The sequence below is a fragment of the Petromyzon marinus genome, chromosome 38 (genome assembly GCF_048934315.1).
Source record: "Petromyzon marinus isolate PM22_M1 ecotype Great Lakes invasive population chromosome 38, UKy_Petmar_22M1.pri1.0, whole genome shotgun sequence".
NCBI lineage: Eukaryota > Metazoa > Chordata > Hyperoartia > Petromyzontiformes > Petromyzontidae > Petromyzon > Petromyzon marinus.
Genome location: NC_133704.1, coordinates 8,533,516 through 8,546,813, shown reverse-complemented (window position 1 = coordinate 8,546,813; position 13,298 = coordinate 8,533,516). Strand labels below are relative to the sequence as shown.

Sequence of the window (13,298 nt, the reverse complement as noted above, 5' to 3'; positions counted from 1 at the left end):
AAATTAACGCGCCCCTTGGAATTGAGCAAAAGGTTGTTGTTCTAAACGACTTGGGCAGAAGAGAAGACAGAAAGGGAATCTGAAAGTCGAGCAGTGTGCGAGAGGGGAAAAAGCAGAAAGAGAAGCGTTTAGTCCTGTGCGGCGGTCGTGGTCGAACGCAGTGGGATGATGGGTGGGACAACGAGACAAGTCTCGTAGGCCTACTGGCCATCTGTGGAAAGAAAAAAAAGAGAGCTTCGTAGCGAATCGGATTCCTCAACACGGGCGGTAGGGATCAGTGCGTGAAGTTCCAAGGAGCAGCGACCACGGCGGCAGCGAGAGAACACCGCCACCCCGCCCCCCCCCCCCGCCCCCCCGCACGAACGCACGGAGCGGAGACGCCGACGAGAACTCACCGCCACCCGGCACTTGAGCATCACTTCCCAGATGGCGCTCGCCCACACCGTGCGGTCCTCCCGCCCGAACTCCTCCACCAACTCCGCCACCTGCAGCCCGGAGCACGGACATCGAAGCCCTCAGTGGCGCAGAGTGGCCGCACGCACGAGGTCCGTTATGGGCACGTTATTCTGACCCCCCACCCCCCGTGACTGCCGCTGTTGTTGATATCAGGTGTAGGGCTAGCGTCTGGTTATCTAGTGTAGTGTAGTTAGAATTAGGGATAGGGCTAGTGTCTGGTTGCCTAGTGTGGTAGTATTATGGGTAGGGATAGTGTCTGGTTGTTTACTGTGGTTAGTGTTAGGGGTAGGGCTAGTGTCTGGTTGTTTACTGTGGTTAGTGTTAGGGGTAGGGTTAGTGTCTGGTTGTTTACTGTGGTTAGTGTTAGTGTTAGGGCTAGTGTCTGGTTGTTTACTGTGGTTAGAGTCAGGGGTAGGGTTAGTGTCTGGTTGTTTACTGTGGTTAGTGTTAGGGGTAGGGTTAGGGGTAGTGTCTGGTTGTTTACTGTGGTTAGTGTTAGGGGTAGAGTTAGTGTCTGGTTGTTTACTGTGGTTAGTGTTAGGGGTAGGGCTAGTGTCTGGTTGTTTACTGTGGTTAGTGTTAGGGTTAGTGTCTGGTTGTTTACTGTGGTTAGTGTTAGGGGTAGTGTCTGGTTGTTTACTCTGGTTAGTGTTAGGGGTAGTGTCTGGTTGTTTACTGTGGTTAGTGTTAGTGTTAGGGGTAGTGTCTGGTTGTTTACTGTGGTTAGAGTTAGGGCTAGTGTCTGGTTGTTTACTGTGGTTAGTGTTAGGGGTAGGGTTAGTGTCTGGTTGTTTACTGTGGTTAGTGTTAGGGGTAGTGTCTGGTTGTTTACTGTGGTTAGTGTTAGGGGTAGTGTCTGGTTGTTTACTGTGGTTAGTGTTAGGGGTAGTGTCTGGTTGTTTACTGTGGTTAGTGTTAGGGGTAGTGTCTGGTTGTTTACTGTGGTTAGTGTTAGTGTTAGGGGTAGTGTCTGGTTATTTACTGTGGTTAGAGTTAGGGGTAGGGTTAGGGGTAGTGTCTGGTTGTTTACTGTGGTTAGTGTTAGGGGTAGAGTTAGTGTCTGGTTGTTTACTGTGGTTAGTGTTAGGGGTAGAGTTAGTGTCTGGTTGTTTACTGTGGTTAGTGTTAGTGTTAGGACTAGTGTCTGGTTGTTTACTGTGGTTAGAGTCAGGGGTAGGGTTAGTGTCTGGTTGTTTACTGTGGTTAGTGTTAGGGGTAGGGTTAGGGGTAGTGTCTGGTTGTTTACTGTGGTTAGTGTTAGGGGTAGAGTTAGTGTCTGGTTGTTTACTGTGGTTAGTGTTAGGGGTAGGGCTAGTGTCTGGTTGTTTACTGTGGTTAGTGTTAGGGGTAGTGTCTGGTTGTTTACTCTGGTTAGTGTTAGGGGTAGTGTCTGGTTGTTTACTGTGGTTAGTGTTAGTGTTAGGGGTAGTGTCTGGTTGTTTACTGTGGTTAGTGTTAGGGGTAGTGTCTGGTTGTTTACTGTGGTTAGTGTTAGGGGTAGTGTCTGGTTGTTTACTGTGGTTAGTGTTAGGGGTAGTGTCTGGTTGTTTACTGTGGTTAGTGTTAGGGGTAGTGTCTGGTTGTTTACTGTGGTTAGTGTTAGGGGTAGTGTTAGGGCTAGTGTCTGGTTGTTTACTGTGGTTAGTGTTAGGGGTAGGGTTAGTGTCTGGTTGTTTACTGTGGTTAGTGTTAGTGGTAGGGCTAGTGTCTGGTTGTTTACTGTGGTTAGTGTTAGGGGTAGTGTCTGGTTGTTTACTGTGGTTAGTGTTAGGGGTAGGGTTAGTGTCCGGTCAGCTGGTGTGGGTGACACCTGAGTGTTCTGTGCGTATCCAGAGAGGGCGGCACCTTGTTGATGGTCTCGTCGTTGTCCTCCTTGATCTCAACGTTGATGGCCAGATCGGAGAACTTCTCAAAAACCTCACGCAGCGTGGGGATTCTCCGGTCTTTGGACGCCTTGTTGAAGTGGCCTGCGGGAGACACCGGAGAGAGACACGTGACCAAACCGAGCCGGCACTCGAGCCCTGAACATCGTCATTCTGCGGTTAATGAATTTGGACATCTGTGAAGAACCGTAAAAACTACTAGATATATATGTGAAAAAAGAGCTTCATAGCTCATCGAATTCCTCCAGTCTAAACAGATTCTGTCTGTGACTCTCCCCGATCTTTAATTATGCGAGCAACCCGAAAACGTTGAATGTTTCATTTTTATTCATCCGGTTACTGGATTTGCAATTCACCAGAGTGTGTGTGTGGTGGGGGGAGACCAAAGAACAAACGGTGGGACACTGTTAGGGCCGATCTAGGAGGTCACGTGGCCATAACAGGGCAGCCACGGCGGCATGTGGCACATGGTACAGGCGAGGTTCGGTGGCACCAACGGCTTGGCCATGACGATCATCTTTATCTCTATTCGAGTTCTAACAAGTGCGCTTTACTTGAGCGTCTACTTGTTTACTCCAGCAGGCGCCACGGTGGCTAGATGTCGACTACCTCGCCTGCTATACAGGAGGTCGTGGGTTGGGTAAAAGTATGTTGAAAAACAGCCCAAATGTCCATGGCATGCTGAATAATTAATATTTCAAGTTTTGCATCAGTTCAATAGAAAAATTACTGAGATTAAATATATGAGACGTTATGCGTGGGACTATTTATCCAGTCAGGTGGCTCAGTGCTACAGCGAGCAGCTCACAATCGGAAGATTGAGAAATTCACACTCTATAAAGTGGATGACGCAGCCCATCATCCCTCTGAGGCCGCCTATCATCCCTCTGAGGCTGATAAAAACTAGTACAACTTTGCGGGCTAGACTCGCCCCTGGCATAGGAATGTGGAAATACACCACTGGCTCAGGGCTGTAAACAGGAGATGACCATTGCATCAATGCTCATTTAAGCAGGAAATCACTTTAAATGTATTGTTAAACCATTGCATTTAGACCCAGCAGGACAAATGATAATAATAATAATAATGTTTGTGCAGTAATTAAACGCAGTGAACCTTGGTCGAATGTGATTTCGAGTTTGTCCTTGTATATGGGCAGCTCCTGAAAGAAAAAGAAACACAGACTTGTGTCTTACGATACACATAACATACACGGTACATAGCACAGTGGCTCATGAAATACTTTGCTCTTACAAAAAACTTGTGCCTAGAACATGAATACATTAACGGCCAGATCGCTCGCAATTCGCCAAATCTCATTACATCTGGAAAGCTAAGCAGGCTTTCTTTTGGGCCTTGTTAGTCCTTCGATGAGTGCCCACCTTGCGTCCGCTACTTTAGGCCTCTGCTATTGGGCCACTGCTGTACGCGGCAGAGCTGGTACTCCCAAATCTGTGCTCCACCGTCTTCACCGATCAGCTTGGCGAAGAAATAAGCGGTCAAACAAAGCCCGCGACCCGCACGGCGTGGGTGAGGCCCTCATCCAGCAGTGTATTGACAAAGAGGGCTGATCTTGTGTAACACAGTCCATTCGCCTATAACGCGTGTGGTTTTCGTAACGCGAACTGTATATAACGCGATTAATGTATTAGGCAACACATTTTCTTATAGCGCGGATGCGAAGTGGATATGACGTGACTGATGCTTCTAGATGCTACCCACGCGCCTCAGTCTTTGTTCGGCCTGCGTACGCATCTCACGTGCTATCGCGGACTGTGCTTTACCCCATGTTATATATTGTCTATTATCACGCAAATTTCCCATAACGCGGTGTTCTTCAGGAACGCAACTACCGCGTTACAGGAGAACAAACTGCATGAATGCACACGACTTCGTATCCCCCCACAGTTCCCCCTTTCCCGCCTCCCTCCCTTTGCCACCCTCCCCCCCGCCACCCCCCACAAATGACCCTTGACCTCACATCGAAGTTGAGGTCACGGATGCGCTGCGATCTGCCCGTGGCCCGCCGGAGGTCGTCATCGTGCGCCACCACGATCACCCCGTCCTTGGTGACTTGGACGTCGAGCTCCAGAACGTGCGTGCCGGCCTGCCTCGCGCTGACACAGAAGACATCGCCACAGGTCGCTTCCTTCTTTCTGTCAGATCCCGCAGGCTGTGGCGTGGCCGGACGCTCATTCCACACCCACCCGACCCCCACAATACGGACAGCTCTTATGGTGTGACAATCATCAGCATCATTATCACCGCCACCGCCGCCACCGTCTGACAAGCGACACAGCTGGTGGGTCCTTCAAGGGCAGCTCTTGTCGTGTCATCGTTTTTACCGTCCTGACTGTGACAAAATAAACGAGCAGAGATTGCGCGCCTTCGTCGTGTACCTGTCCCTCCAGATAACAAAAAAATAAACATTAAAAGGTATTTTTGACACATTCCGTCAGGCCATACGGCCTTCTGGGAGGGCATCATTTGAGCAGCATTGATTCAGTACAAGGAACCTCTGGAGCGATTTTTGGGACACTCAGTGGCCCGTCAGCATGGTCGGCCTTGCTTGAATTGATGCAGTTGATAGAACATGGCTGCTGATGATGGCAAAGTGAAAACCAAATTCAGCTTGAAGAGTAGTTTTTTGTGTGTGTGTGTGTGCGTGCGTGCATTCATTATTATTGACCGGGCTGAGGCCATCACCTCGCTACGCTTGAGAACCCGGTTTAATCACGGGCGGATACAACTCAAAAGATTCGAAGCCAGCTTGCTCAGCAGTGTTCGGCTCATCTCCTGTGCTGTGGAATTTGCCCTCTGAGCCGCAATGGACCTCGTGGCAGGGACAACGCTCCGTGCTCCATTCGTCACTGGTGATTTGAGGTAGGGAGTATAAAACAGTCGTCACGATACGATTAACACCAGGGACCCGAAATCCACGCACTGTGGGATCGAGCGGAAGTCCTCAAAGCGCGCCATCCTCATCAAAAGCCGAGTCACAGTGGAGAGCAACCTGGGACAAGACCAACGATGCCCTTCACGAGCGGAAGAACATCCCGGCTTCACTTTTTACCTCCGCAAAACAATGGCCTCGTACCTAACCACGCGAGAACATCCCATGGCAGACGCAGCTACCTCCTGCTACACCGATGCGCGGTCACGAATAGCCGACAGAGTGACTGCAGTCAGCTCATATAGCAACGCCGCTCTGGCACTTCGATCGTAGAGCCCACCGCTGCCCACTCCATGTCAGCCGATGGGTGTCCCATGTGAGCCGATGGGCCTCGATGCACGCCTACGTGGGTCTCGGTGTTGTGAGCCCGCGCAGCAAACCGTGGGGGCACACAGAGTAACCAACAATCACCGCACGTTTTTGATCATTCGCTGGCGGCCCGTTTCGCACGTTCACCAGGCAACACGTTCACCGGGCGACCCCTGGAAGCCGCGTCTGACTCGCTCACTCGCCAAGCTCGGCACGGACGTATGCACACACACTACGTTGTTGTTGTTGTTGCTGTTGTTGTTGTCGTTCAACTGCCCAGCACATGATAGACAAACCACAAAGTGGTAGTTTCAGGTAATTACTAAAATGAATCACGTGGAGAGAGAGAGAGCTGTAATGTATACACACAGCACACACACCCCGTGGGCGGGTCGTAAACATAACGCGGTGGGGCGGCGACAGCGCCTTGGCCGCCCGGTTTGCAGAGATTCACGGTTCGAGTCCAACGGCCGCCCTGGTTAATACCGCGGGTGTATTTTTTCCGGTAAAAGAGACATACTGCGCGGCGTCCGCATCCCCAAGTGGACGTTCGATATCCCGTGACGGCGTTCCCAAGGGGTTTGACCATTCTGTGCCGGCGTCACGGTGACAAATGTTGTAGATCTTTAACCAGGACACATTTACTCAATTTGAATGTATAATACAGAAACATGTAAATTATCACTCGCTGTGAAACGTTGGCAGGACTCTCCTGGGACTCGGTGAGGCTTTCCCAGGTGAAAAAAAAACAAGCATCGTCATGAAATCATGAATAATGACGCCGAGGCAGTGCTGCCTTCACACCTCCGATTAGCACAGTTGGCTGCGTACGGTGCAAAAGAAGTTAGTTTGTATGTATGTTGAACATCTTTAGGCACCGTACGGAATTTGCAGCAGCCAAATAGTCTAAACGCATGTTTCTGAACGTGGAGGGAAAAAAACCGCAGCACACGGAGAAAAGTCCACGCGAACACGTGGAGAGAGACACGCGAACTACAAATATACAGCAGCAGCAGGCGTCAGAGTCGGGATCGAACCCACGACCCCCTGCACACCAGGCGAGGTAGTTAACATCTCCTAGCCCACCGTGGCAAGCGATATCGGAAGATGTTGCGGAGCTTGGATTTATAGTGAGAGACAGAAAGAGGCGCACGGTAGATGAGTGAGCGTACGCAAGTGAGTGGCATCGTGTTGACGGCGAAGAGACGCAAAGTACACACCGCACACACCCGACTGACACCTCGCTCACCGCACGTCGCTCGGCGCATCCACAGGGTGCACGATGCGAGCTGATGGTGGCTGAATGATGACGTTGATGATGATGGTGGTGCTGCTGATGCTGATGTCCGTGCAACGAATGACGACGATGATGGTGATCTTACAATGACAGTTGGCGATGCTGTTGCTGCTGCGATGGCAGTGATGGTGCACAATCAACAATTAACAACAACAACAACAAAACATCCGACACGTTCGCCCTATAGCAACACCGTTGACCTCAAAGGGAAAATATGTAAGTGGCAAAGTTTAGGGATGTGGTCACTCTTCGTAGTGAACGTACATTCCATTTCCCGAAAACGCGTAAAGAGTGCTATCGAAGTCCATTGGTTAAACCGCCACCTTTTAAATACCGTATGCGTTTTCTTTAAGGCTACAGTGTTATTATAATGTGTTGAGTATTGTTATTGTAGTATGATGGCAAAACAGCGTTTGAAAAGTGCATAACAAGTCTGAATTGAACGTAGATTATAATAGATCATGATGCAACGTGTGCGTGGATGATTGATGATGATGACATTGATGATGTTACATTTCGTGATTATGTTGTTCATTGTACGTTATAGGATAGAACGATGCGTGTGTTGCTCAAGTCAAGATGAAGAAGATAACGCGGTTCCGCTGTTGCGAAATGCTCGCGTGTTACGAATACAGAAAGGCGCGATAACTTCCCCAAACAGGGCACGGTAACCATGTCGCGGTTCGCACTTTACATTGGCTTTATTATTTGCATGAACAAACATCCTCAAACAGAACTGCAGGGCACGCAATAATAAAAAAATGAATGTGTCTTTTGATGCCAACTCTGTCCTAAAAGCTGGGTCTGGAAATGTCAGCAATCAAATTAGTCTTTGATAGATTTGAGTTTCCGTGATGTTAACATATAGCGCAGCACGAAATATGTGCTGTATATTTGTTTTTAATGTGTATCGTGTTATAATAATAGTCAAAAATGACAGCGCCTTTGCCAATCCACTGCTGGATGAAGGCCGTCCCCATGTCGTCTCGGTTATTTGGCCATACTTCACCATGCTGACCGACGCATGGCGAAGTAAAGTAGAGAGCGGGGGGAGCGGGGGAGGGCAACACCTTGCAGTTCAGATATCGCTCGCCACTGATGTGAGCCGTGGCTGGGGATCGAACTTCGGTTGCCGTGTTCATTACGCAGCCTCCACCAACTCCTGCGGCATCCATCCATGTCCCATATAAAGCACAGGGCAGAAATTTCATGAAGCCCTCCGCTGAGAAGCCCTCCTCCTGTGGAGGGATTCTCAGCGCTTTCCGCCGCGCCCCCACTCATGTCCTCTTCTCCCCACCCCCCCCCCCCCCATGTGTGCAGATACTACTGACTCTACTGTATGTAGGATGTGTAGGTGACTCTATAGTAGATACTACTAAATCAGTAGCTCCTACTGACTCTATTGTATGATTGTATGTAGGGTGTGTAGGCATATAGGGGCCGTCCATAAATGAGGTCACGCGATTTTGGACGATTTTTGACCCCCCCCCCTTCGTCACACGACGTCACAAGTCAGACCCCCCTCAAATATGACGTCACAAAGCTCTGCCCCCCCCCCAAATAAAGAAAACAATCTTCAAATCGCTTTAAACTATTGTCATTGCAGTGCGTATTTAATGTGGCGCTGCACTCTGCTGTTGTAGGAGAAAACATTTATTCAAAAAGTCTATTTAATAAAGTAAAACGTGTTGCCTATATTTATTTAAAGTTGCGCATTTTGATGTGACGTCACATTTCTCAAACCCCCCCCTCCCCGATGCGTGACGTCATTTATGGATGGCCCCATATGACTCTCTTGACGGCATCTCCATGCAATCGGCGGTAGAAGAGCAGCATTTACTGTATCTACTAAATTAGCTTTGCCACGTGGTTGGTCGGTTGACCTCCGTTTAGACAATTTAGTATTTAGATTGTTTTGCTGCTGTAAATGACCAAACGATGAGGCAATTTGTTGCGCTGTCATTTTGTGGCCAGGTCGCTTTTGACAAACAAGTGATTACCTCAGTGGTGTTTGCCTGGTAGGATGGGAATGGTTTAGTTTTATTTGTATCTGTTTGGGTGATTTTGTTTCCTCTTCTTGTACTTTGCACTCCTGTCGTGCTTTTGTACTGTTTGTTTTCGAGCGTTCTTACTCTGCCGCGCACTGGACATCCGTGAAACAGTAGCTTAACAGCTCCTCCGGTATAAATAAATATTCTGATATTCGCAGAAAAATGCACCCTCGATAATAAAGCGGCCCTTGAGCTCCTCTGGGTTGTGCCGTGCTTGCCCCGTGTACTTGAGGCGTCACAACCCGACAGGGTAGCCTTCAACTCAAAGGGGTCTTCATTTCCTCTAGCACAAGAGACACGTGTCTTCAAGGATCCCTTTCGCTCCAAGCGTCCCGAACTCTCACGCTTCGACGATATATGTCCCTCAAGCCCTTTTTTTCCCTTTGACCCGCTTCCTTACAGCCAACCCCCCCCCCCCCCCCATCCCCACTCCACCTTTCCCAACGGATTCCCACCGTTCCACCCTGCAAATCATCCTCCATTTCCCGCTCTTCCCATGCTTGTATCTCGACATGCAATCCCCTTCAATTTCCCTGCCCCCAACCAATTCCCCCTTTCAAGGCCCCCGTTAAGTTACCAAGCAGAAGGTTTGTGCTTTACCTTCCGAACTGTCCGTGTCATGTGCACAACAGTGTCCATAATGTCACTGAATTACGACACCGTTGTGCCTCGTGCCAACCGCTGACTTTGCAACAGCATCGTTGTCGTCATCGTCGTCGTCATCATCTCTGTGACGTCACAAAAGCAGGTCGTTACGTTGCTCGCGTCAAGTGATGTGGGCTGAGTCGCCCCGCCCACATCGCCATTGCGGGTAACGCGGAGGGAGGCTCTCTGCAATTGTGAGTCAAGTTGGGGAAAAAAATGAGTGCGGACGCGCCCACCACGATTGTAACTCACTTCTCATAGGCCTCTATTGTGTTCTCGGTTTTCTCTCCGGCGCCTGCACACGCACACAACAGATGAGATCAGTACTGCACGATTGCGAGAGAGATATATATATACAACACACACAGTGTCTGCCGAGGTGGTCAGGGGTCAGTTGAGCGAGTATTGCGTTTTCCTTCATCTCCCGAAACGACGCCGATTATAATGTGTGCTCCCTTTTAAGGCCGCTGTTGTTGATTTAATCTCTTGAAGTTGTGTGTTTTTTTTTAATGTAAAGAGCAATCAGCGATGACGGACTGCAGGCAGGGCTTTGCCTGTCGGCTTGCCCACGTGTCTTGTTTGAGCACTTCCGTAAATGTGGGTGGGGTAGCTTCACACGTAAGGCACTTGCAGTACTGAAGTAATCAGTGTCATTTATTAGGTACGAGGCTTTACTACCCGGCTTCGCCCGGGACTTGGATTCTTGTCTTGGATTAATGCACGGGCTACGTGGGGGGGAGGGGGGTGCGTGACGTCACAGGCACACTGCGTGACGCTTCCACATGCGCGGGTCACATGACTGATGTGACGTCACAGCTAACTTGCCGTGCAAAATATATATTATTGCACCCCTCCCCCACCCAAAAAAACACAAGTCTATTTTTTATAATGTTTGCATGGTGTACAGTCTGGAAAGTACCCACATGGCAAATTTAAAGTTTGTTGCATGTCGGGAAGTACGCTAAACATTTTGAACGGACGCACATATTCACAACTTTGCCTTTTATATATACTGTATGGAGATAACCCTGTGAGCCATGCGGCTCTTGACTCGGGTGCAACACGCAACAAAACAAAAACACGAACAAGAAACATCTTAAAGTGACTACACGCAACAGAAAAATCCAGGAAAAAACAGCAAAGTCTTCCAGAAAAAAAACACCGCATTTCAACGCTGTGTGCAAAACTCCCAGTGGGATGCAAGTCAAACAATAACAACCATAAGACATTGTAGATTAAAGCTATCAGTCTAACTCTCTACTACTATAAACAAACACGGCTAAACCAAAACCAAACAAAATATAAAGATCCCCCGTCTATACTTAACAGATTGTTGGGGCAAGTGCCGTTAGCGAGCACCCTAATAATGAAACCTAACACGTATACAACAACAGCCACTAAGTGGCGGTGACATCACCGCGGCGTCTGTGCCAGGCTAGGTGCACTTTTAGGCCACGTGAAGTGTCGAAGGCTCGCTGCTGACAGGAGGTCATAGGGCGGGTCCAGGTGGTGCCATGGGTTGACCGACTGAGATGACCGACTGATGCACCAGTTGTGCCCTGTATTGTGCCCTGTACTGTGCCAACTTGACTTATTCAGACACATACAAAGACAAAGATCCCGCCCCCCGTGTAGCCTTAACAGGCTGTTGGGCCAAGTGCTGTTAGCGAGCAGCACCTATGAAGACAGGCGCGGCACACGAGGGGGTGGGTGGCCAGCACCACGCCCGGACGCCTTTGTCTCCCGAGTGGCGATGTTTTACACACCGCACCAGGAACTAATTTGTGGCTGAGCCCAGGACCCGATTCAGATGTTCGTCACCGTTGTTGGTCGTGAGCGGGAATCGAACCCGGGTCGCCGGGTTCGTAGTGCAGCGTAGCGCTAACCGCTACACCGCCGCTCCCCACTCAAGACACACACAGAAGACACACGTGCACACACGCGCACAAACACACACACAAACACGCGCACGTGCTACCGACATTTACGTGTATGAGAATTTAAACCGTACAGACACGTCGGGCGAATGCGTATCGCTTGCCAGCGTCATTCGCTTTGCTAATTGAAGTTGTGAGCAACACGTGGGGTCTATGATCGCGATGGGGAGAAAGTTTGGCGCGCTTCACGCGCCAGCGCCTCGTTGAACATAATGTGCACACATTACAAAGATTCCCTGTTTAGCCTTCACGGAATTGCCGGGATAAGCGCTGTTTGCAATCACCTAATGAAGGCTGGCACGGCACACACTCGGGGTGAGTGACCTGCACCACGCCCGACCGCCTTTGTTTCCCTCGTTGGTTTTTAACACATCGTACCAGGTACTGATTTGTGGCTGAGTCGACCTAAGGGGTGAGGTGGGGAGTGGGGGGAGGGGCAGGACAGGTTTCAGATATTCCATCACTGGTGTTGGTCGTAAGCTGGGAATTGAACTCGGGTCGCTGGGTTTCGTAGCGTAGCGTCGCCCGCTAACGGCGACACGACAGCTCCCCATGAATTATAAACAAGATAATAGAACCAGGCGCTCCATCACGTTCTGGGACACCGCGCACTCGTGCGCTAGGAACCCGGTGAGACTCGGTTCGATTCCCGGCCACGGCTAACGTCGGTGGGAGAGGTGACCTCTAATCCGATTTCCCTGAGCCGCTCCCTCTTCACCAACCCCGTACAATGCGTGGTGAAGTATGGCCAAACAACCAGTGCCAGATTATCCTGTAGTAGCTACGGGCCCCGCACTTTCAAGGGCCCCGCGCTAAATGCTTTCAAGCTATCAATTCCGGTTCAGTGACGCTGCACTTGCTCTATTACTATAGTACTATACTGCCTTCAACTTTTATGAACGACTGGGTATTTAAGGTTAGCGATTTGTCGCATTATCTGACTGTATAGCAAATGAAAAATATAATTAATTTACTGTGCAAGTAATTTTTTTTTAGTGTTTTAATATTTAAGTGTTTATTTATTTATTTAGGACAGCCTTAATAACATATACTACAGGCCCCGCACTAAGCTTAATCCGGCACTGCAAACAACCCAGACGATCCACACGGCATGGAGAGGCCTGTAACCCGGCACTGGAGAGGCTGACGTTAGTTCGAGCGCTCGACTGACGCATTCAGAAGCTCGTTGTTTTCAGTCGAGGAATTACTCAGCCCCGTCATTTCTTCCGTGCTTGTAATAAATCGGGTACCACTGCTGTGGGCAGTCTCGTCGTGCTCGTGCTCATGCCAGCACGTTGCATTTGACGGCCAATCAACAACAACAACAACCGTCGTTTGCCAAAACGTGGCAGTGACGTCACAACGGCGCTTGTGCCAGGCTAGGTGCACCTCGAAAGCCGCGCGCACACACACACACGGACGTACACGTGTTACGTACCGCTGCCATTTAAACCCAATTAAATTAAAATATCCGCTGTGCGGTTAAATAAGCGAGCACAAATTTAGTTTTCAATTACACTCGAGAGCTCAGAGCAATAATGACTGCAATTACAACTACACAATCTAGGCTGAGCTCTCTCTCCCTGCTCTAGTGTAGCAGGCAATGTTTACCAGCCTGTGATAAAACCGTATTGGGATGCGCCAGATCTCATCAAGACTGGAGCTTGACAGGTCTCTGATATCACTCGCCACTAATGTTGTACGTAAGCGGGATATCATATTTGGGTCGACCGGGTTCATTGGGGCTGCCGTGATGGCTAGGAGATG

General features: G+C 49.6%; 1 protein-coding gene across 1 annotated transcript in view; it reads right to left on the bottom strand.

Moving 5' to 3' along the window:
• LOC116950164 (lysophospholipase D GDPD1-like) overlaps nucleotides 1-13,298 on the bottom strand; it is a 35,385-nt gene that overhangs the window by 13,066 nt on the left and 9,021 nt on the right. Inside the window, exons 2-6 of the mRNA XM_032967707.2 lie at nucleotides 9,847-9,889; nucleotides 4,321-4,456; nucleotides 3,456-3,501; nucleotides 2,302-2,423; nucleotides 396-485 (exon numbers count right to left, since the gene is read on the bottom strand). Of these exons, the coding sequence (XP_032823598.2) occupies nucleotides 396-485; nucleotides 2,302-2,423; nucleotides 3,456-3,501; nucleotides 4,321-4,456; nucleotides 9,847-9,889 (437 nt within the window). The remainder of the gene's footprint in view (nucleotides 1-395; nucleotides 486-2,301; nucleotides 2,424-3,455; nucleotides 3,502-4,320; nucleotides 4,457-9,846; nucleotides 9,890-13,298) is intronic.